Raw genomic sequence first — 23390 nt, forward strand, 5'->3', positions numbered from 1 at the left:
GAGGACAATCAGAGGCCCGTGAAAATATTTAAAGAAGTACAGCCTGGACAACATAGACCCCATCTCTAAAAAAAAAAAATTTTTTTTAATTTATTATCCAAGCATGGTGGCACCTGTAGTCCCAGCAACTTGCTACTTGCTACTCAGGAGGCTGAGGTGGGAGGATTGCTTGACCCCAGGAGGTCAAGGCTGCAGTGAGCCATGATTGCACCACTACACTCCAGCCTGGGTGAAACAGGAAGACCCTGCCCCAAAAGAGAAAGAAAGAAGAAAGATGAGTTTTCCCAGTAGAGAAACAGGAGGAAGTCATGGTATGGGCATGTGGGGAATGGAAACAGGCCAGTATGGCTGGATTGCAGGGTCCCATGGGGAGAAACGATGGGAGATAGTGTTGGAAAGTAGGGATTGTCAGGGGGTCATGAATGCTAGGCTGAGGGCCTTTGTCTTTCTGCCCCAAGTTTCTTCAATCTTGGGGGAGGGGTCTTAAGCAAAAGGGTGGTGTGGTTAGAGCTCAACCCAGCTCTCATCACATTATATTATTATCATTACTACCATTATCATTGTTATTACCATTATTATTATTCCCTAGCCCCCTAGTCTAGTCTGTTTCCCGTCACTTGTCAGAAACTAGGAGAGCAGGAGAGGGGAAGGGGAGCAGTCCAAGGCAGCCCTCTAAGATCATCAGCCAGGCTTCCTGACCCCAGCTTGGCCCTCTTCCCACCAGTAGGCTCAGTCCTGCCATCCCCAGGCACCCAGACAAACTCCTCCACCCCCAACACCCATGACAAAGAGGCTCATTTGGAGCCCGGGCAAGATTTGCAAACGTCAAACTTATAATTACAAGGATGAAATCATCTGGTTCCTTTTAAGCAAACGGGTTTATTGATCCCAACACTAAAGAAATGCTATTCTGGGGAAACTTGCTCCTTTCTGCTTTCCTTTCCCTATGGGATGGCTGAGCCGGGGGAGGGTGGCTGGAGGGCTCAGAAGGGGGAGATGCTCCTGGGAGGGAGGGCAGATTCTTTGGGCCCAAGGGTGGATTTTACGGTATATAAATTATATCTCAAAAAGAAAAAAATTCTTTAGGGCCCAGGAAACTGTCACACTCGGGCAGATGACACCCTTATCCTGGATTAAGGCCCATCGCCTTCTAAAAACTAGAAGCTGAGTGGAGCCAGGGTTTTAGGCAATGTGCCAGCCACTAATTTTCTTTGTCTCCCATTCCTCTCAAGTCTCATTTGTGGCTCCAGATCCTATTTCAGCTTCAAGATGGTACAATATTTTCTCAGTAACTGAAGGGAAACTATTTCCTTAGAAAAAATGCATCAGAGGCTCAGAGACTTCCTCTGTGAGGAGAGGCAAAGGTGGGTGGCTGCTGACACCAGACCTGGATAAAACCATCCTTTCTGCTGGGCCTGCGGAGGCAGGACACCTAGACTTTGACCTTCCAAGCCAAGAAGGGACAAACAGGCTCAGAGATAGGAATGCATAGTCCTCAAGGGCAGACCCACATCCTGCCCCAAGGCTCACAATAGAATCCCTTTCTTCAACCTGTGGGGACCCTTCTACAACATGGTGGGGTGCTCCCAGAGGAATAACCCCAGACATAGCCTTCTATGAGTTTGCAGTTCAGTGAGGGCAGCAGGCAGGACTTTTGGTATCTCCACTAGGTCTCGGAGTAGAATGATTAAAATCAGTACCCTGGGGTCACTTAGCCCCTGTGAATCTCAGTTGGCCCATCTGTAGAATAGGATCAATAATACTAAACTTACAGGGTTGTGGTGAGGAAGGAATGAAGATGATGTATCCCAATGCTTAGCTAGTTTCTTTAGAGTGTGTGTGGGGGGGGTATCACCCTCTTGCCTAGGATGGTCTCGAACTCCTGGCCTCAAGTGATCCTCCCACTTCCGCTTCCCAAAGTGCTGAGATTACAAGTGTGCACCATCATGCCCAGCCCCCATTTTGATATTTCAAATGGATCAGGGTCTCATCACTGTCCTTTTTTACTTTTACTTTTTTTTTTTTTTTTTGAGACAGAGTCTTGCTCTGTCGCCCAGGCGGGAGTGTAGTGGTGCGATCTCGGCTCACTGCAACCTCTGCCTCCCGGGTTCAAGTGATTCTCCTGTCTCAGCCTCCAGAGTAGGTGGGATTACAGGCGCACGCTGCCACGCACAGCTAATTTTTTGTATTTTAGTGGAGATGGGGTTTCACTGTGTTGCCCAGGCTGGTCTCGAGCTCCTGAGCTCAGGCAATCCACCCGCCTCAGCTTCCCAAAGTGCTAGGATTACAGATGTGAACCACCACTCCTGGCCTTATTTACTTTTTCAAAGTCTGTTTCCTCATCTCTCAGAAGGAGACAGAAGACCTGACTTAGAAGATGGTTGTGTGGGCCGGGCGCGGTGGCTCACGCCTGTAATCTCAGCACTTTGGGAGGCTGAGGTGGGCAGATTGCCTGAGGTTGGGAGTTCGTGACTAGCCTGCCCTTCTCTACTAAAAATACAAAAATTAGCTGGGCGTGGTGGCAGGCACCTGTAATCCCAGCTACTCAGGAAGCTGAGGCAGGAGAATCGGTTGAACCCGGGAGGCGGAGGTCGCAGTGAGCCGAGATCGCGCCATTGCACTCCAGCCTGGGCAACAGAGTGAGACTTCGTCTCAAAAAAAAAAAAGAAAAAGAAAGAAAGTGGTTGTGTGAATTAACTGTGATAAGGTGCATGAAGGCACCCTGAATAGAGCTTCACAGTTGCCTAGGCAAGTGAGGGTTCCTGCGCTCTGCTCAGCTTCATTGTGTATTATCTACTTACCCACCCAAGATCAGCTTTAGGAACCTGCAGGAGCAGCCACCCACCTAGGAAGTTAGGGAGATACTCAGAGGAGGCCCTTGATTGGCTTGAATCCCTACGAAAGGAAGATTCTAGATGACAGGACTTCAGATAATTCAGTCAGGTTTTGGGACGGTGGGGGCAGATGTTTCTTGGCACAGAAGAGACACCTCTAAGCTTCCATGAGTGGGCCTTAGTAGAGCTGGATCTTAGCAAACCCCCTTAGCAAACACCCATAGCATGGTGTCTGGGCCAACCCATACCCAACTCAACAGCTGCCAAAGCTGTTAGGAGCACAGACTTAAGTGTACCTTACATGGGTGAAAATTTCCTTTATAAATTTCCTTTAATTCAGTTTTTTTAAATAAGTGAAAAAAAATTAACAACCAAAAAGGCATATAGAGGTCAGCCGAGGAGATGGCCTCCTTCAGCCTGTGGCTTATTTCCCGGTCATCCTGGCTGTTGGATGCCAGACTATGCCGAGTGTGGGTTACCCTGTGGCCTGGAGTTGCCCAAGGCTGTCTGTGGGGCTGCTGTTCTGGGTCTGCTTGGCAGGCTTTGCTGTCCCTTTCCCTTAGGACATCATTCCTCCCCTCCATGAGGCTGACAATGAGAGCGCCCTGCCCTGCTCTGCTCTGCATTCTCACCCCTCCAGGTCTAGCTCCCTTGACCCTGACCTTTTCCTTGCCTAAGCTCATGGCCACCAAGGCCATTCTAGAGATCTTTCAACTTTTATTTATTCCACATTTCCCATGGCAGAAACAATTATTGCTAGAGTCTTCGGCCAAGATCAACTTGGAGGTCTGTGAGCCCTCCTTGGACCCACTGTGGAGCAAGAGTGCTTCCTCGTGGATTTTTTTTCCCCCCGAGAAGGAGTTATGCTCTTGTCCCCCAAGCTGGGGTGCAATGGCACGATCTTGGCTCACCGCAACCTCTGCCTCCCGGGTTCAACCGATTCTCCTGCCTCAGCTTCCGAGTAGCTGTTTGAGACGGAGTCTTGCTCTGTGGCCCAGGCTGGAGTGCAGTGGCACCATCTCGGCTCACTACAACCTCCACCTCCCGGGTTCAAGCGATTCTCCTGCCTCAGCCTCCCAAGTAGTTGAGACTACAGGCGTGTGCCACCACACCCCGCTAATTTTTGTACTTTTAGTAAAGATGGGGTTTTGCCATGTTGACCAGGTCGGCCTCGAGCTCCTGACCTCAGGTGATCAGCCCACCTCGGCCTCCCAAAGTGCTGAGATTAGGCCAGGCGCGGTGGCTCATGCCTGTAATCCCAGTACTTTAGGAGGCCGAGGCGGGCAGATCACCTGAGGTCAGGAGTTCGAGACCAGCCTGACCAACATGGCCAAACCCCGTCTCTACCAAAAATACAAAAACATTAGCCGGGCGTGGTGGTGGGCGCCTGTAATTCCAAATACTCGGGAGGCAGAGGCAGAAGAATCACTTGAACCCAGGAGGCAGAGGTTGCAGTGAGCCGAGATCGCGCCATTGTACTCCAGCCTGGGAGACAGAGCAAGACTCTGTTTAAAAAAAAAAGGCTGGGATTACGGGTATGAGCCACTGCGCCTGGCCACAGGACTAACTTTGAATCAAACTCTGCCATAAATCCCATGTCAGACTTTCTCCAGTTTGGGCTAAACAACTTCCCTAGAATTTATGGATCTTATTTTTTGCAGCTGATTGCACATTGAGTAAGTATATGGACCGGCAATCGGTTACATTTTTAACTCAGCTTGTTCTTCTTTTTTTTTTTTTTTTTTTTTGAGAAGGAGTCTCGCTCTTTCACCCAGGCTGGAGTGCAGTGGCGCGATCTCGGCTCACTGCAGGCTCCGTCCCCCGGGGTTCACGCCATTCTCCTGCCTCAGCCTCCCGCGTAGCTGGGACTACAGGCGCCCGCCACCTCGCCTGGCTAATTTTTTGTATTTTTTAGTAGAAACGGGGTTTCACCGTGTTAGCCAGGATGGTCTCGATCTCCTGACCTCGTGATCCGCCCGCCTTGGCCTCCCAAAGTGCTGGGATTACAGGCGTGAGCCACCGCGCCGGGCCAGCTTGTTCTTCTTTAGAAACTTAAATTTATTGGGCTCCCACTGTGTGCTAGATCAACATAAAGGTTCTCACGCTAACACTGCAAACCTAGGAGTGTCTGCATTTTGGAAATAAGGAAACTGAGGTTTAGTGGTCCAGTTCTTGTCTAAGGCCCCAGCCAGCAGGTAGTGTAGCTGAGTGGGATCCCATCTAAGACCCATCTGACTCCAACAGCCACGACCTTTCCACCATGACTTGGTTGGATTCTTTGGTCCGTTTCCACCTCAGTCTTCAACTTGCACAGCCTACACCCCTGCCGGTGTAGGCACGAAAAGTCCCCAAGGACTTAGGTTTCCTCGCGTTCAAGTGACAATCTGGGGTTACTCCGCGCACCTGGGGAACCCAGAAGTTCCAGATGGCCGAGGAAGGGCAGAAGAAAAGGCCTGCGCTGGCTACTCCCGTCTGCTAAAGGCCAGGCGGATCCCCCAACGGCAGCTCCACGCCGAGTGGCCGCGGGCGAGCAGGGGGAAAAGGGCCACGGTGCGGAAGGAGCCGCGGGGCGCCACAGCCGGGCAGCTCCGCCAGCGGGCGGGTGGCGCATGCGTGGCGCGGGCCGCGAGTTGTGAATGGTACGTCTTGTTTGCCGGAGTTGTAGGCGGGCGGGCGGGCGCGCGAGGAGGAGGGGTGGGGCCGGCGGGGGCGGGGTGGGCGGTGAGAGGAAGTGGCGGCGGCGGCGGCGGCTGGGGGCGGCGAGAGCTGGGGCTGCGCGGGCGGCAGGCAACGGCTGAGGCGGCGGCGGCGGCGTGGGTTGGGCTCGAGCGGGCGGCGGCGCCTCAGACTCCCCGGAACGGGAGCCCACGCGGGCGGGCGCCTGAAACAAAGGGAAGCGGGCGTCCGGGCGCCGCGGGTGGGCGCTCAGTCGGTCAGTGCGGAGCCAGCCAGCGGGTGCCCGCGCAAGCCCCGACCGCGGCCGGCCGGCGCGGCCTCAGGGCGGGAAGATGCCGCGCGTCGTGCCCGACCAGAGAAGCAAGTTCGAGAACGAGGAGTTCTTTAGGAAGCTGAGCCGCGAGTGTGAGGTGAGGCGGGCGGGCGGCTAGGAGGCCGCAGCGCGCCCCGAGTGGGCCCCGGCGGAGAAAAGTTTGGGCGGCGCGGTCCCTGGGAGTCCCGGTCGGTGCGCCCGCGGAGGGGCAATCTTGCCGGGGCGGCCATCGCCCGCAGCCTCCGCTTGCCCTTATCGGCGCCGCGCTGGGAGGGCGGGCGCGCGGGCGGCGCCGCAGATTTGGCCCCTGATTTCGGGCCGTCTTGCCTTGCAGATTAAGTACACGGGCTTCAGGGACCGGCCCCACGAGGAACGCCAGGCGCGCTTCCAGAACGCCTGCCGCGACGGCCGCTCGGAAATCGTAAGTCGGCTGGCCCGGGGCGCAGACCGGGGCGCGCGCGGGTCACTTGTTGCGCGGGGCCGCTTCGGCCCAGGCCGGTTCCGGACGGCGGCGCGGCTGCCGCGGCTCCCGGAACTGAGTGGGCGCCGTCTTACTTCCTACTCGGGATTCAAAATGCGAAACCAGGTGCCGCGGGCCGGTGCTCGCGGGGAGACGCTTTCCCTGGGGCTCGCCGCGGTGGCGCATGTCGGCCAACGGAGCACCGCGAGTAGAGCTCGAACCCGAGCCAGACCAAACAAGCGAAGGGCATTGTTTAGGCGGCGACACCGAAGAAGAGTTCAGGGTATTTGTAGCAAGCAAACCCCCATTCGGAAAAAGAACTGGAGCTTCATTCAAGGTCGGCGATAGTTTGTTTCTTAGAAGGTAGATCTGTCGATAATTCTCTATGTCAAGCGGTCTCACTCCCAGATCGCCGAGAAGAAATCTTTCCTCCAGTTATTTATTCTAATAGAGAGGGGAGGGGGGAAAAAGGCCCTAAAAGTGTCATTTTCTTAGAATGTTAAGCTTCAGGAGAATCAGAAAGAAACCATTATCACCATGTCTCGAGTAGGGCTGCCGTTCCTAAAAACTGCACAGATGGGCGAAACCCACGGTTGATCTCGAGGTCCTTGTTTTAGGAGGCAGATTTGGTGCGTCTTCACCAGACTTTGGGTTAAAAAAAAAAATCCAAGGGTCCTAGTTCCTCTCATCTCTTTTTGGTTTGCGTTGTTGGAGGTGCTGATGAGGAGGGAATGGTAGGAAGAAACCAAGAAAAGAGGTTGATTATTATTATTTTTTTTGAGGTGGAGTCTTGCTCTGTTGCCCAGGCTGGGGTACAGTGGCTCGATCTCGGCTCACTGCAACCTCCGCCTCCTGGGTTCAAGCGATTTTCCTGCCTCAGCCTCCTGAGTGGCTAGCATTACAGGTGCCTGCCACCACGCCCAGCTAATTTTTGCATTTTTAGTAGAGACGGGATTTCACCATGTTGGCCAAGCTGGCCTCCTGACCTCAAGTGATCCGCCCTCCTCCACCTCCCAGAGTGCTGGGATTACAGGCGTGAGCCACCGCGTCTGGCCTGATTGTTTTTTAAAAAGTTGAAGCACTGTCTGATGGAATGTTGTTACTCTCTGCTCGGTGACTTGGACTTATTGCATTGTTAGAGGCGTGAAGCTAGGTGCGATTTGAATTTGGGTTAGCAGTAGGAAGACATTGGAAATTTACTCCTCCCACCCCCTTTATTTAAAAACCAGTTTATTTTTATTCAGATATAATTCATATGCCATAAAATTCTCCCTTTACATCACTGAACTCTATTTTTAAAGAATATTTTGATATTTTAAGTGAAGACTTTTTAGAGTTGTAATAGTGAGAAGATACTGGTTAAATTTATGAGGAGCTCCTGAATATTTGGTCATTAGTGCATGTTATGAAAGACAGTCTCAAGCTTTTAGCTCACTTGCAAGTTTCTTGAGTAATTGTAGTATTTATATGATTGAAGTGCATAAGACATACTTTTAGGTTTTGGCACTGAGTGGTATAAGAAAAGAATTCATTAGCTGGTGCGATGATCGTGTCATCCTTTGCCTGGGTTACCTTTTGCAAAAGGAAGGTGGTACACCTGACGATAGAATTTCCTGGAGGTAAAGGATGCAAGTATAAAATATGATACAAAGTACTTGTATTCTTACTGTTTGCTTTTTTGTTTGTTTTGAGACGGAGTCTCGCTCTGTCACCCAGGCTGGAGCACGGCAGCGTGATCTTGGCTCGCTGCAACCTTCGCCTCCCGGGTTAAAGCGATTCTCCTGCCTCAGCCTCCTGAGTAGCTGGGATTACAGGCACACACCACCATGCCCGGCTAATTTTTTTGTATTTTTAGTAGAGACGGGGTTTCACCATGTTGGCCAGGCTGGGTTTGAACTCCTGACCTTAAGTAATCCTCCCACCTTGGCCTTCCAAAGTGCTGGGATTACAGGTGTGAGCCACCGCGTCTGGCCTTGTTTCGTTTTTTTTTTAAGAGAGAGGTATTGCTGTGTGGCCTAGGCTGGGGTGCAGTGGCTGTTCACAGGCACAGTCATAAGGCACTGCAGCCTCAAACTTCTGGGCTCAAGCGATCCTTTTGCCTCAGCCTCCCAATAGCTGGGACTACAGGCTCAGTGTCACCATACGCAGCCCCATGTATTATATTATTATCACTATCTTTGAAAGCTGAATTTTTTTGGAAATTTTGTGGATCATAGCTAGTAGGATGTTTTCTGTCATCTCAGACTGCTGAATGGAATTATGAATTCAACCCATAGGATATCTGAAATGCTGTAATATTATAGTAGTATTATAGGTGGTTAGTGTTTGTCATGAATTTATTTCCAGGATGAATTAGACATTCTAGACCTTCCCCGCTTCCAAATATCTGATCCTCACCTGAGCCCGGGAGGTCGAGGCTGCAGTTAGCCATGATGGCACCACTGCACTCCAGCCTGGGTGACAGAGTGAGACCCTGTCTCCAAAAATAAAACAAATATCTGATCCGACAGATTTTACAAGTTTTAAATTTCTGAGAAGTATTAAAGGTTAAAGAAGGTAGATTGAATGCTGTGTGAGGTTTGCACTTAAGACGGCTCATGTCTTATTTTGTTAAATAATGTAACTATTGGTATTTGGAGAGGAATTTCACATTTCCTAGTTTTCTCTCTTTCTAGTTTCCCTCCTTTAATTCAGTGTTAACCCACATTTAATTACAGGATCCTTAACTCCTAGAGGGTAGAGACCTCATTAATTCTGTATAAACCCCTCTGGATACAGCTGTTTTTCACAATACCTTTTATATCAGAGGTACTTGATTATTTGAATTTAGAGGCTACTTAATTTAATGCCTGAAATTTATCTTATGACTTATGAACAGGCTGTGGTTTCTTCCTATTTGGCTGTGGAAAAAGGCATTATTTTGCCTGTTTTGACAGCAGCCATAAATGGCAAGGATATCTATAGTTCTCAAAACTATTCCCAACCTTTCTCCTGCCCCAATTTTCCTCTTCTTATTTGGAACATCTCCTTAATGTATCAGTGAGGTTAATGAAGAATTCATTTTGCTGTTGCCCAGGCTGGAGTGCAGTGGCACGATCTCGGCTCACTGCAACCTCCGCCCCCCAGGTTCAAGTGATTCTCTTGACCCAGCCTCCTGAGTAGCTGGGATTACAGGTGTACACCACCACGCCCAGCTAATTTTTGTATTTTTAGTAGAGACAGAGTTTCACCATGTTTGCCAGGCTGGTCTCGAACTCCTGACCTCAGGTGATCCACCGACCTCCGCCTCCCAAAGTGCTGCTGGGATTACAGGTGTGAGTCACCACTCCCAGCCTCATTTTGCATTTAGATGTGAAATAATTTAAGGGCTGTGTTGATCATCTCTCTTTAACTATAAAACTCAGCCTCCTTATTTTATGCCAATTGAGATTTTAACTGTAAAACCCAATCAGCATTAAATAAAAGTGAACACGGGTAGAAGAATCTGTGGTAGAATCTGATTTATTCTTTTTTTTTGAGACTGGATCTTACTCTGTCACCTTAGCTGGAGTGCAGTGGTGCCATCTTGGTTCACTGCAACCTCCACCTCCTGCTTCAGCCTCCTGACTACCTGGGATTACAGGCTCCTGCCACCACACCTGGCTGGTTTTTGTATTTTTGGTAGAGATGGGTTTCACCATGTTGGCCAGGCTCGTCTCCAACTCCTGGCCTCAAGTGATGTGCCTGCCTCGGTGAGCCACTGCACCCAGCCTTGATTTATTCTTATCAATTCTTTGTTTCTTTTTTTTTTTTTTTTTTGAGACGGAGTCTCGCTCTGTCGCCCAGGCTAGAGTGCAGTGGCGTGATCTCGGCTCACTGCAAGCTCCGCCTCCTGGGTTCACACCATTCTCCCGCCTCAGCCTCCCGAGTAGCTGGGACTACGGTCGCCCACCACCACGCCCGGCTAATTTTGTTTTTGTATTTTTAGTAGAGACAGGGTTTCACCATTTTTTTTTTTTGAGACAGAGTCTCGCTCTGTCACCCAGGCTAGAGTGCAGTGGCGTGATCTCGGCTCACTGCAAGCTCCGCCTCCTGGGTTCACACAATTCTCCTGCCTCAGCCTCCCGAGTAGCTAGGATTACAGGCGCACACCACCACACCCGGCTAATTTTTTGTATTTTTAGTAGAGATGGGGTTTCGCTATGTTGGCCAGACTGGTGTTAAACTTCTGACCTCGTGATCCGCCCGTGTTGGCCTCCCAAAGTGCTGGGGTTACAGGCTTGAGCCACCGCACCTGGCCTGTTCTTGCCAATTCTTATGTAGTAAGAATGTTGGAGATGTCTTCAACACTAATAATCAATTAAAGAAAAAATATTTATAAGAAGTATGGTTGCTCTATGGTGAGAAGAGTAAAAACTAATACATATTTCTACTTCTAAAGATTGGTAGAAAGTATGTTGGATTGGCACAAGGTGTGCTATTTTATAATTTATGAAACCTATAAAACATAAGACAACGTGGAAATCTTAAATATAGGCGTCATACTAGTGTAGCATTTTAATGTTTTCATTTTGTTTCTTTTTTTCTTTATTTTCCTATGACAATGTTGACACCATATTAATATTTTGGAACAGACTTTTTCCAACTCTTACGTATATGTAGGTATTTCATTAAAAGAGTTCCATGGTCAGATAAGTTTGGAAAATATTATTCTAGAATGATCTGTGTTTACCACTTTTGTCTCAGAGAGGGATCTTTATGAGATAATGGGCATATAGTGATGCAGGAAATCTCTTCTGAGGTTGGCATCAAGACAGGAGATGAGGTAATACGATCTGCACAGTGTCTTAGCACAGAACTGATTTGGGGTACATTGGAGGTGGAAGGATTTGCTACTAGGTGAGTACTGAAGAAACAAGCCACAGGGATTTTGACACGGGGCATTCATTCATGGGCTGAGTCTTTTCTGCCACCACTCTGCTCTGAGAATTTCATTATCTGAAGCTGAAACAGTTGGCTTTCTTGTTGAGCTTAAAGTTATTTCTCATATCATTCAGCAAATACTTTCATAGCATTTACTTGGTACTGTTTTAAGCACTTTACAAATAATTAATTTGTGAGGAAACTGAGGTACGCTTCAGGTCATACAGCCTGGGCAGTTTCCCTCCCAGAAACTTTTTTTTTTTTTTTTAACTAGTGTTGGGGGGTTTTTTGTTAAGACTTATGCTCATAGTGCATGGGAAGTTTTTTTTGTTTTTGCGATGGAGTCTCGCCTTGTTGTCCAGGCTGGAGCCCAGTGGTGCGATCTCGGCTGACTGCATGCAACCTCTGCCTCCCAGGTTCAAGTGATTCTCCTGTCTCAGCCTCCCAAGTAGCTGGGATTACAGGCATCTGCCACCATGCCCAGCTAATTTTTTGTATTTTTAGTAGAGACAGGGTTTCACCATGTTGGCCAAGCTGGTCTTGTACTCCTGACATCAGTTGGTCCACCCGCCTCGCCTCCCAAAGGGCTGGGATTAGCAGTGTGAACCACCGCTCCTGGCCTGAAAGATTTTTTAAAATGATGTTGTAATATTGATGTTAGTTCAGTTTCTATGCATATAAAACATTTACCACATGAAAATGGTACTCCAATTGATTAGGGAAATGCCATCAAAGAGGTTTAGAGATTTAGCATTTAGGTTGACAAGTGTACCGACAGTGCCAGTAATAGAAATAGGAAGTATAATTTTTACCTCTAAAGAATCTAAGCTGTTAGCCATCAGGGGAACTATTGGATAGCTAACTTGGTTGATGGCTTTAAACAAATTGCCCCAAAAGTGAACCTCTTGATTTGAGATGAAGACTCTATGCATGGAAACAAATTATGCTTCAGAACTTAATTAGTAGAATAAACTGAACAAAAAACTTTTTCTGGTTTCAGCAAAGAGTTTACATTTAGATGATGAAAAATGTATTTTTTCAAAAATGCTTTTACTTCTTTTTTTCTTAATTTCCTTTGGGAAAAGGGTAATGTCTTTTTTGCATGAGGGAAATATAGAGGTAACTTGCTCAAGGGCTACATAAAATGACACTTTATTGAAGTGGTTTTAGATTGTTCATCTGTTGAGCTCTAACATCCAAATCTTTTATAAATATTAGATGAATACTTTTCTCTTTGTTGTAGTCAGATCAAGTTCTCCTAAAGTCAAATGTTAGAAAAGACATATTTTTAAAAATCATCTAGGGTTTTAGAGAGTACTGTCACATCCCATGCCAATGTATGGTTTATCAGAGGACAGACAATTCCAAGTGCATTTTTTATGTACTGCCTGCTATGCAGTGTTTCAGCAAGGGAAATCAAGGAAAATTAAAGTGTCTCATTTATACAATTTTAAATTGTGGTGGTCTTTAAAATTCAAAATCTTTAGATTTTCAGTGATTTTTACATTTAAAAATAGAAGTTTTTAAATGCAAAGATGGATGGTGGCTTCTGGTTAGACATTAGCAGTGTGAGATCCTAACGTCAGCAAAAAAATGACCTGAAAGAAAGTATTGATTCCATGTCTGATTTTATATTTAAGCAGCCAATGGCAAATGTCCTCAAAATGGAATCAGATGTTTGTAACTTAATACTTAAGAAAAATGATGAGTATGTGTTTTTTACTTTTAAGTATTCTCTGTGCTGCCTGGCTTAAGACATAAACTGATGTAAAAATAAATGACTGCCTGCATAATTTATGTAATGTCCTGCTCCTGATCCTGTTTGTATTGATTTTTCTAAAAGGCTTTTGTGGCCACAGGAACCAATCTGTCTCTCCAGTTTTTTCCGGCCAGCTGGCAGGGAGAACAGCGACAAACACCTAGCCGAGAGTATGTCGACTTAGAAAGAGAAGCAGGCAAGGTAGGAAACGTTTCTTTGCAATTTAAAATACTGTCGGTTGTTTTGTTAGAGATTATCTGGTAATTTACATTTTAATAAAGATCACAGATCTGATTATACCGGCATATGCTCAGATTTGTTTTCATTCCATGTTATAAGGATGTAATACAATTTTTTTTTTTTTTTTTTTGATGGCGTTTCGCTCTTGTTGCCCAGGCTGGAGTGCAGTGGCGTGATCTCGGTTCACTGCAACCTCCGCCTTCCAGTTTCAAGCCATTCTCCTGCCTCAGCTTCCCGAGTAGCTGGGATTACAGGTACCCGCCACTACATCTGGCTAATTTTTGTATTTTTAGTAGAGATGGGGTTTCACCATGTTGGCCAGGCTGGACTTGAACTCCTGACCTTGTGATCCACCCACCTCTGCCTCCCAAAGTGCTAGGATTACAGGCAGGAGCCACTGTGCCCGGCCAATATAATTTTTTAAAACCACTGTTAAAATTTTATATCACTCCATTCCTAATTTCATGTACATAATATTTGTCGTAGAACATTCTAACCCTTAAGGAAAGTAACAGAACAATTTCTTTAAAAGTTTGACAAGATATATTTTGTTTACAAAAATATATGTAAGTATAGTGCTATAAAAATAAAATTAAGAGGAAAACAGAAAAAAGCCCTCTAGATTTAAAAATTAATAGTATTTAGAAATAGCTCATAGGTAACTTTCTAATTCCATTAACAGAGCAAATTTACATTTGAGAAAAACAATGTGAAAACTTTAACTTGGAAATACATTTGTTTTGTTTTGAGAAAAAGTTTCTGGGAACATGTCTTACAGTTTTGATGTTAGAAGTTTAGGTTAAAGATACAAAAATATAGGTAAAATGTTTAAGCTGAGAGCCTTATTTCAGGTCTACGTTAAATGTATTAGGATTTTGGTGAAGTTTTTTTTGTTTTGTTTTGTTTTTTTGTGTATGTGTGTTTTTTTTTTTTTTGAGATGGAGTCTCCCTCTGTTGCCCAGGCTGGAGTGCGGTGGCGTGATCTTGGCTCACAGCAACCTCCACCTCCTGGATTTTCAGCTATTCTCCTGCCTCAGCCTCCTGAGTAGCTGGGATTACAGGTGTGTGCCACCACACCCGGCTAATTTTTTTGTATTTTTAGTAGAGACGGGGTTTCACCATATTGGTCAGGCTGGTCTTGAACTCCTGACCATGTGATCCACCCGCCTCTGCCTCCCAAAGTGCTGAGATTACAGGAGTGAGCTACTGCACCCGGCCTGGTGAAATTTTAATGAATAGTATCTTGGATTGGTTGATTCTTAATTGAGAAGTCAGGGAGTTGACTTCTAGAAATAAAATTTTTAAAGAAGAAACACTCTTTTAAATATAGTTTTATATTCAAAACACCCTTTTGGATCCAGTTTCATACTCATTTTTTCTGGGTTTGTTTCGCAGTGTGTTTTTGTACCTGTTTCTATCAACTTATTAAATTAATTTTCTAAGTGTCATCATGAATAGCATAACCTGCCACATTTATGTAAAATGTGAGAAATGTCTAAATATTCCTTTGAGAAAATTAAAAGATTTTTGTATTAAGAAAAAGATTTTTAATCTTGTGTGTATATACGTATATATGTGTGTGTATATATGTATATATATGTATGTATATATGTGTGTATATATGTATGTATGTGTATGTATATGCATATATATGTATATGTAAAATGAATGTTTTCTCCAATTCTATAGAATTAGATTTGATCTTTTGTGCATGACAAAACAATCTTTGGATTGGAAAAGGGAAAATAGATTATAAGATTTTAAAAAATGAGTAATAAGCAAGCAGTTTGCTTTCCTGTGTATTAGCTTGTTTGCTTGGAAAATTAAAAGTGAATGTCCAGATTTTACTATTTGGTAATTCTTACACAGTATATAAGGAAGAATTTGAGAAGTCCTTGTAGGATTATTGTTTTTTTGTGTGCTCCTGGTGCGTGTATGTGTGACTAAAGAAATTTTTTTTTCTTGTTTGAATACTTCCTTAAAGTTTGTTTAACATGGTAGCTCAGATATTAAAGACATAAACCAAAAAAAAAATTTGTTTTCTGTCAGCTTTAGCCCAAAATTATTTTAAGACTTCAAGAGCAACATCTCAGTGTTACTGAAGTCTTCCAGTATTTAGTAACTAGTAAATGGGTTGTTAACTCTACCAGAAGTTAAGTTTGCTTGAATTAATTTAATGATACTGCTTCACTAATGTGAAGACCACATTATCCTTGGACTTAAACCATTGAGATGTTTTTAGTTATATGACCAAAAATAACAAAAATGTGAGATGGTTTATTCTAGTACAGTCATGTGTGAGTGGCAGGGATATGGTCTGGTAAATGTGTTGCTGGGTGATTTTCATAATTGTGTATATATAGAGGGTACTTACACAGACCTAGATGGTATAGCCTACTGCACACTTAGGCTATCTGGTATAGGTCAGTTGCTCCTAGGCTACAAACTTGTACTGTACAGCATGTTACCGTACTGAATACTATAGTCAACTGTAGCACAAGGGTAAGTATTTGTGTATCTTGATGTATCTAAACATAGAAAAGATATGGTAAAAATACAATATTAAAAAAAAAATGGTATACCTGTATAGGGCACTTACTTTGAATGGAGCTTGCAGGACTGGAAGTTGCTCTGGGTCAGTCAGTTGAGTAAGTGGTGAATGAATGTGATTCTGTAGATTATATAAACATAGTACGCTTAGGCCACACTAAATCTATAAAAATTAAGCAATTGCACTGCAATGTTAAAATGGCTATGGTGTCACTAGGCAATAGGAATTTTTCAGATTCATTATAATCTTACAGGACCACTGTCATATATGTGATCCATTTTAGGCTGAAACGTTAAAGCAGTGCATGAATGTATTAAAAAGATATGTTTTTATTTCTATTAGGAAGAGTGATAGAACTGATGCAGGCTGTCAGGAAATGTACATTTTATTAATACTGGTTTTAGAAGTTTTTTTTTTCTGTGAAGGGACAAATGTAAATGTTTTCAGTTTTGCGGGCTTTCAGTCTCTGTCACAACTACTCATCTCTGTAACTACTTAACTCTGCTGTTGTGGTGTGAAAGGGACCCTAGAAAATATGTAAACAATTGAGTGTGGCTGTGTTCCATAAATGGTGACACTAGGAGAAATCAGTATCTTTCCCTCAGATGTAAATCTATAAATGTTTATGCATAGGTCATGTATTTCTCAAATAGAATTTTGCCAACATCTGTACTACTTCTGTACTACTTTTTTTCTAGAAGAAAAAAAAGCATTTTAAGGCAAAAACGCCTACTGTACTGTTCCATGCCACTGTAATAAAATTCTCCAGTGAATTTAGAGAAAAGGCATTGCCCTGTGTTTTCTCATCCGTGGAGCTCAGACTGTGGGGTCTCGAATTTCTTTTCTCTTTTTATGGTCTGTTTTATTATAACCATTAGGTTTTGTTTCTGTCCCCACAGGACTAGGACTGGAAGCAAAGAAAATTGAAAGAACTTCTCCAAATGTTAATTATTTGCCTCTGTTCCTTATATTGGATTCCTTCTTCCATATTCTCAACTGAGTTACCTCCTGAAGCAGCTTAGTTCTCGTCCCGTTCATATGCAGTTTTGAGGAACTATAGTTGTAAAGGCTTTAGAGTTAGGCAAAATTGAGTTAAGTTCTGGCTTCTGCATTTACTACAATGTAACTTTGGGCATGTTGTTTAATCATTATAATCCTCAGTTGTAAAATGAGATTAATGGGTACTTCCCAGGGTTGCTGTTGAGAGTAACTGAAATAGTGTATGTAAAGCGTTTTGACCACTACTGTACCTGTCACAGTTATCAAAGAATTTATTCATTCAGAAGGTCTTTGTTGAACACCTGTTATGTGTACTGAGCATTGTCCTAGGTATTTGAGATACAATCAGTGACCAGAGATCTTCCTTAATAGACAATATACATAATAAGTTACGTAATAGCTTACAAAGTGACAATAGCTTTGGGAAAAAGGAAAGGTATTATAGGATAAGGATGATCAATGACCAGGAAGTTTGCAGTTTCAGATTGAGTGGTCTGGGTAAGGAAGATCATACCTGAACCAAGACACACAGGAGGTTAGGGAATGATGAGCCCTACAGGGGTTGGGAGTGGAGGAGAGATGTTCCAGACAAAGGAAACAGCCATTATAAAGGGCCCCAGAGTGGCACCCTGTTTTTGATCAACAGCAAGCAGGCCATTGTGGCTGGAGTAGACTGTGAAAGAAGTTGTAGTAGATGAAATCAGAAATAACAATGAGCCAGTTCATGTGACCATGGTAGGCCATTGTAACCACATGGGATTTTTATTCTGAGTGAGATGGGGAATAGTTTTGAGTGTTTAGTTTGTTTATTTTTTAGGGACAGGGTCTTGGTATGTTGCCCAGGGTGACTCAAACTCCTGGACTCAAGTTATGCTCTCGGTCAGCTTCTGAAGTAGCTGGGAGTAAAGGCATGCTCCTGCACCTGGCTCAGGCTTTTGAGCAGATGAATGATATGATCTACGTTAGGTTTTGACAGACATGCTAGCTGCTAGGTTAATAATAGGTTATAGGGGGCAAAAGTGAAGCAGGCTATTGCAGTAATCTTGGTGAGACACCAGGGTGGTAGCAGTAGAGGTAGTGAGAAATGGTCATATCCTGGATGTATTTTGAGATAGAGCCAACAGGATTTGCGTATGGATTGGATATGGCGTGTGAGAAAGAGAAGAATTAAGAATGACTCTAACTTAGGCTGAAGCAGGAGAATTGCTTGAACCTGGGAAGGGGAGGTTGCAGTGAGCTGAGATCGTGCCACTGCACTCCAGCCTGGGCAACAAGAGTGAAACTCCATCTCAAAAAAAAAAAAGAATGACTCCAACTTTTTGGCTAGAGAAACTGGGACTATGGGGTTACTGTCATCGGGATGGGAAAACTGGCTGGAACAATTTTGAGCAGCAGGTTAGGTCAGTTTAGCGCATGTGAGGTTGTGGTGGGAGCTTGTTATTGCAGCTTGTTTCTTTATTTTTTATTTATTTATTTATTTATTTTTTTTTTAAGAGAGAGGGTCTCACTCTGTCACCCAGGCTGGAGTGCAGTGGTGCAATCATAGCTCACTGTAACCTCAAACCTCAAACTCCTAGGCTCAAGAGATCCTCCTGCCTTTTTTTTACCCCCGAGAAAACAAGGTCTTATTCTGTTGCCAGGCTGGAGTACAGTGGCGCCGTCATGGCTCACTGCAGCCTCAATGTCCCAGGCTCAGATGATCTTCCCACCTCAGCCTCCCGAGTAGCTGGGACCACAGCATCTCACCTATAACCCCAGCACCACCATGCCTGAAGTTATTTTTGTATTTTTTGTGGAGATGGGGTTCTATTATATTGCCTAGGTTGGTCTCGAACTCCTGACCTCAAGTGATCCTCCTGCCTTGGCCTCCCAAAGTGCTGGGATTACAGGCATGAGCCACCACGCCCAGGCTTTTTAAAAAATCATTTGTTGCTAAGTGTTTCATTATTTTTTCTGCCTCAGTCTCTTGACTGAATAGGACAACAGGTATTTGCCACCACATCTGGCTAATTTTTAAATTTTTTTGTAGAGAAAAAAATTTTGCTCAGGCTGGCCTCTAACTCCTGGCCTTAAGCAATCTTCCCACCTTGGCCTCCCAAAGTACTGGGATTACAGGCATGGGACACTGCATCCAGCCTGAGTTTTAACAAATGTATGCACCCGTGTAGATGCTACCGCAGTGAAGATATATTTCAGTCACCCCCCAAAGGTTTCCTTGTGCCCCTTTGCAGGAACCTGGGACTGACTGGACTGGGTGGTTCTGCCTCAGTGTCTCTCATGAGGTTGCAGTCAAGCTTTTGCCTGGGGCTGTGCAGTCTCTGAAGACTTGACTAGAACTGAAGGATCTGCCTGTTGGTAGGTGGCTTCACTTGCTAGTCATGCCTCTTCATAGAGAGAAAAAGAGTGAAGCCACCATGCCTTTTATTTATTTATTTATTTTTTTGAGACGGAGTCTTGCTCTGTCATCCAGGCTGGAGTGCAGTGGTATAATCTCAGCTCACTACAACCTCTGCTTGCCGGGTTCAGGCAATTCTCCTTCCTCAGCCTCCCAAGTAGCTGGGATTACAGGCACATGCCACCACATGTGGCTAATTTTTGTATTTTTAGTACAGACGGGGTTTCACCATGTTGGCCAGGCTGGTCTCAAACTCCTAACGTCAGGTGATCTGCCCGCCTCAGCCTCCCAAAATGCTGGGATTACAGATGTGAGCCACTGCGCCCGGCCCACCATGCCTTTTATGATCCATTCTTCAAGTCACTTTCATATCTTTTATGATCTATTATTTGAGTCACTTGTTGCTTAGCCTGTTCATTAGAAGCTGGTCACTAAGTCTAGCCCACATTCAACAGGGAGGGATTACACAGGGATATGAATACCAGGAGGCTGGGATCATTGAGGCCGTCTTGGAGGCCAGCTATAATAATACTCACTTAAATTTAGTGAACTCAGAAAAAATTAGAATCCTAATAGAGCGGAAACAAAAAGCTCTATATTGTCTATTATTTGAAATACAGTTTTATGATTTAAGAAAATGGGCTCATAGAAATCAGTCCTTTTATTCATTCTGTTGCTTATGTGGCTGTAGAATATTTTCAAATTAAGAGCTTCCATAAGGAAGGTCTGTTAACGGGTGACTGATTATAAGTATATACCTTACATATGACCAAGTCAGAGCACAGAATTTTTTTTTTTTTTTTTTTTTTGAGACGGAGTCTCGTTCTGTCGCCCAGGCTGGAGTGCAGTGGCGCAATCTCGGCTCACTGCAAGCTCCGCTTCCCGGGTTCACGCCATTCTCCTGCCTCAGCCTCTCTGAGTAGCTGGGACTACAGGCGCCTGCCACTACGCCCGGCTAATTTTTTTTTGTATTTTTAGTAGAGACGGGATTTCACCGTGATCTTGATCTCCTGACCTCGTGATCCGCCCGCCTTGGCCTCCCAAAGTGCTGGGATTACAAGCGTGAGCCACTGCGCCGCACAGAATTTTATAATCTATCCTTCAAATATATTTGAAACTTTTATACCCAGGTACCTGGTGAGCTGTCTATATTGGCTCTTAATAAGGATCTTTCTCAGAAATGATTTAAATTAATACAGTATAGTAGAAAGAGCTCTAGATTTGAGTCAAGACAATCATAACTATTTTCCTTAACATGTAAATGAGGATCAGAACGTCTGCCCTATTCATGTGCCTCATGTGAGAATTAAATGTAGTACCAGAATATGTGAAAATGCCTTTTAAATTGTAAACCCATATCCACAGTTAGGCTATTTGATGGTTCTGTAGGGTGAGATTATAGCTAACTGATTGATAAGAGTGTTTGTGCTACAGCGTGCCTTAGGTAAGCTTCATGTCAGGTAGTTGAACAATGTTGGAACACTACATCTTTCCCAGGTGTTACGTCCTGGTGTGTTGCACTGGCAGCCAAAATGTTCTTAATTCTTTAAACTAATTTGGCTGTCAAAAGACAAGGGAAAAGCAACTAATCAGAATTTAAATCATTCTTAAGTTAAAATTGTATAGACCAGGCAACTCCAATTCCTTTGATCTTTCTTCTTAAGACTTATTTCCAATTACTTTTATTTCAAATAAATGCAAGTGATTATGGTTGACCATAATTATTAGTCTTGAGTGGTCAGATTGATGGTTTTTACATGTATTTGTGTCTCATAAAGCTTCATTGGGATTTTGAAATAATGATTGGATGTACTTTGCGATCCCAGTTTATGACTTTAAAGATAAGGGGTATGAAAATCATTTCATAAAAGGAAAAAAATGAACTTTACAGTGCTACTGTTCATTTTTTTCTGTGGAAATTGTGTATGCTATCTAGTTTTTACCACGCTGACCTCAGAAAAAGAGAGGTTAAACTTTTTTATGGTTGTTACATTCTTGTTTATAGCTTATGATTTTAATTGATAGTCAAATACATTCATATCAGACATCGAGAAGTATTTTTTAAGTATATGTCATTAGAGTAGCTACTTTTAAAAATTTTGATAAGTTGTATTTTTTTTCTTTCTGGACTTTATACTTAAAAGTCTTTTAATTTATTTTTATGAGCATAAAATAAAGCAAAATCTAACAAGATTGGATTTAATGAGTGAGGACAGAATTTTATTTTAAATGGCCTTTTGTAATAAAGGTCTATGACTCTGTTTCTTCTGGAACCATTTACGTACTTGCCTGCAGGATCTTTGTCCCAAAATAAATATTGTGTTTGTTTATATACCATCCACAATTTGGCAGAGTTTACAGGACTTCTTGATGTTAGCTTTGAGAAATCCCCATTTAAGCTCAAGAAGTTCCTTCTCTGTAGATAGCCCAGTCATTTCAAATAAAAGATCTCTGTGGTAAAGCTTTGGAGTGTGATTTTCTTCAAGAGAAATTGAGACAACTTTACAAATACCTTGTCACATCTGGATTTTAAGTATTTCAGTTCAACCTAAATATGAATTGACAGCACTTAGTTATTGACAGTTTAGTGTATTGAAATCTGGTTTTTAAAAATATGTTTTAGATATACTGTAATTAATAACTGAATCATAAAATTTAGAACTGGTAGCTGCGAGCTTAGATATATATATATATATATTTTTTTGACACCTTTGTATCTGGAAAAGCATTTGTATTTTTAAAGAAAAGATTCTATTTTCGTTATTTTTCAATCTAAGAGAGGAAGTCGACTTTCTGAAAAAATTAAAATGTTTTGACTAGGTGGGGTGGCTCATGCCTGTAATCCCAGCACTTTGGGAGGCCGAGGCAGGTGGATCACCTGAGGTCAGGAGTTCGAGACCAGCCTGGCCAACGTGATGAAACCACACCTCTACTAAAAGTACAAAAAATTAGCCAGGTATGCTGGCATGTGCCTGTAATCCCAGCTACTCGGGAGACTGAGGCAGGAGAATTGCTTGAACCCGGGAGGCAGAGGTTGCAGTGGGCTGAGATTGCACCACAACACTCCAACCCGGGCAACAGAGCAAGACTCTGTCTGAAAAAAAAAAAAAAAAAAAAAATTAAAATGTTTTAAAATTAGTATGTCATAGTACCTTCCAGTTAGAGTACATGAATCTGCATATATGGTAAATGCACCTCTGAAGCACTTGAAGATTGTGAAGTCCCGTTTTCCCTTCTTTTGGATTGCATTATTTCCATTTTGGTGTAAAGGTGAAATTCTGATTCATGACCTTTCCTGAATTACATATTCCAAGTGAGAAAAGGCAGAAATAATATGTCTGAGAAGAGCATCCTTCACTCTTCCCCTTCTTCCTTCTACTTTCTACATTTTTTTTTTTTTTTTTTTTGAGATGGTGTCTTGCTCTGTCGTCCAGGCTGGAGTGCAGTGGGCGTAATCTTGGCTCACTGCAACCTCTGCCTCCCGGGTTCAAGCGATTCTCCTGCCTCAGCCTCCCAAGTAGCTGGGATTACAGGCATCCGCCACCACGTCTGGCTAATTTTTGTGTTTTTATTGGAGGTGAGATTTCACCATTTTGGCCAGGGTGGTCTCAAACTCCTGACCTCAGGTGATCCCCTGTCTTGGCTTCCCAAAGTGCTAGGATTGTAGGTGCTCTGAGCCACTGTGCCTGGCCTGATTTTTTTTTTTTTTTTTTGAAACTAGATCTCTTTCTCTGTCACCCAGGCTGGAGTGCAGTGGTGTGATCTTGGCTTATTGCAGCCTCTGCCTCCTGGGCTCAAGTGATCCTCCCACCTCAGCCTCCCAAGTAGCTGGAACCACAGGCATGCGCCACCATGCCCAGGTAATTTTTTTGTAGGTAACGGGGGTGTCACCATGTTGCGCAGGCCGGTCTCAAACTCCTGGACTCAAGCAATCCTCTCGCCTTGGCCTCTCAAAGTGCTGGGATTACAGGCATGTTGTACCTTTCATGCGTGTCCGTGTGAAGAGACCCCCAAACAGGCTTTGTGTGAGCAATAAAGCTTTTAATCACCTGGGTGCAGGCGGGCTGAGTCCGAAAAGAGAGTCAGCAAAGGGTGGTGGATTATCATTAGTTCTTATAGGTTTGGGGATAGGCGGTGGAGTTAGGAGCAATGTTTTGGGGGGCAGGGGGTGGATTTCTCAAAGTACATTCTTAAGGGTAGGGAGAATTACAAAGAACCTTCTTAAGGGTGGGGGAGATTACAAAGTACATTGATCAGTTAG

At 44.1% G+C, this 23390-nt stretch overlaps 1 protein-coding gene across 5 annotated transcripts in view; it reads left to right on the top strand.

Annotated features, from left to right (window-relative positions):
* Window positions 1–5577: 5577 nt before the first annotated feature.
* Window positions 5578–23390, top strand: part of CBFB (core-binding factor subunit beta) — a 75934-nt gene continuing 58121 nt past the window's right edge. For 2 of the 5 annotated variants that reach the window (XM_032157591.2, XM_032157589.2), the window contains exons 1-3: window positions 5578–5920; window positions 6158–6244; window positions 13029–13145. In XM_032157591.2, the coding sequence (XP_032013482.1) occupies window positions 5843–5920; window positions 6158–6244; window positions 13029–13145 (282 nt within the window). In that variant the 5' untranslated portion in view covers window positions 5578–5842. Of the gene's footprint in view, window positions 5921–6157; window positions 6245–6413; window positions 6621–13028; window positions 13146–23390 lie in introns of those variants that run through there. The other 3 variants (XM_032157593.2, XM_032157592.2, XM_058441086.1) reach the window with 2 other exon arrangements.

Source organism: Hylobates moloch, unplaced genomic scaffold, assembly GCF_009828535.3.
Source record: "Hylobates moloch isolate HMO894 unplaced genomic scaffold, HMol_V3 SCAFFOLD_6, whole genome shotgun sequence".
Classification (NCBI taxonomy): Eukaryota; Metazoa; Chordata; class Mammalia; order Primates; family Hylobatidae; genus Hylobates; species Hylobates moloch.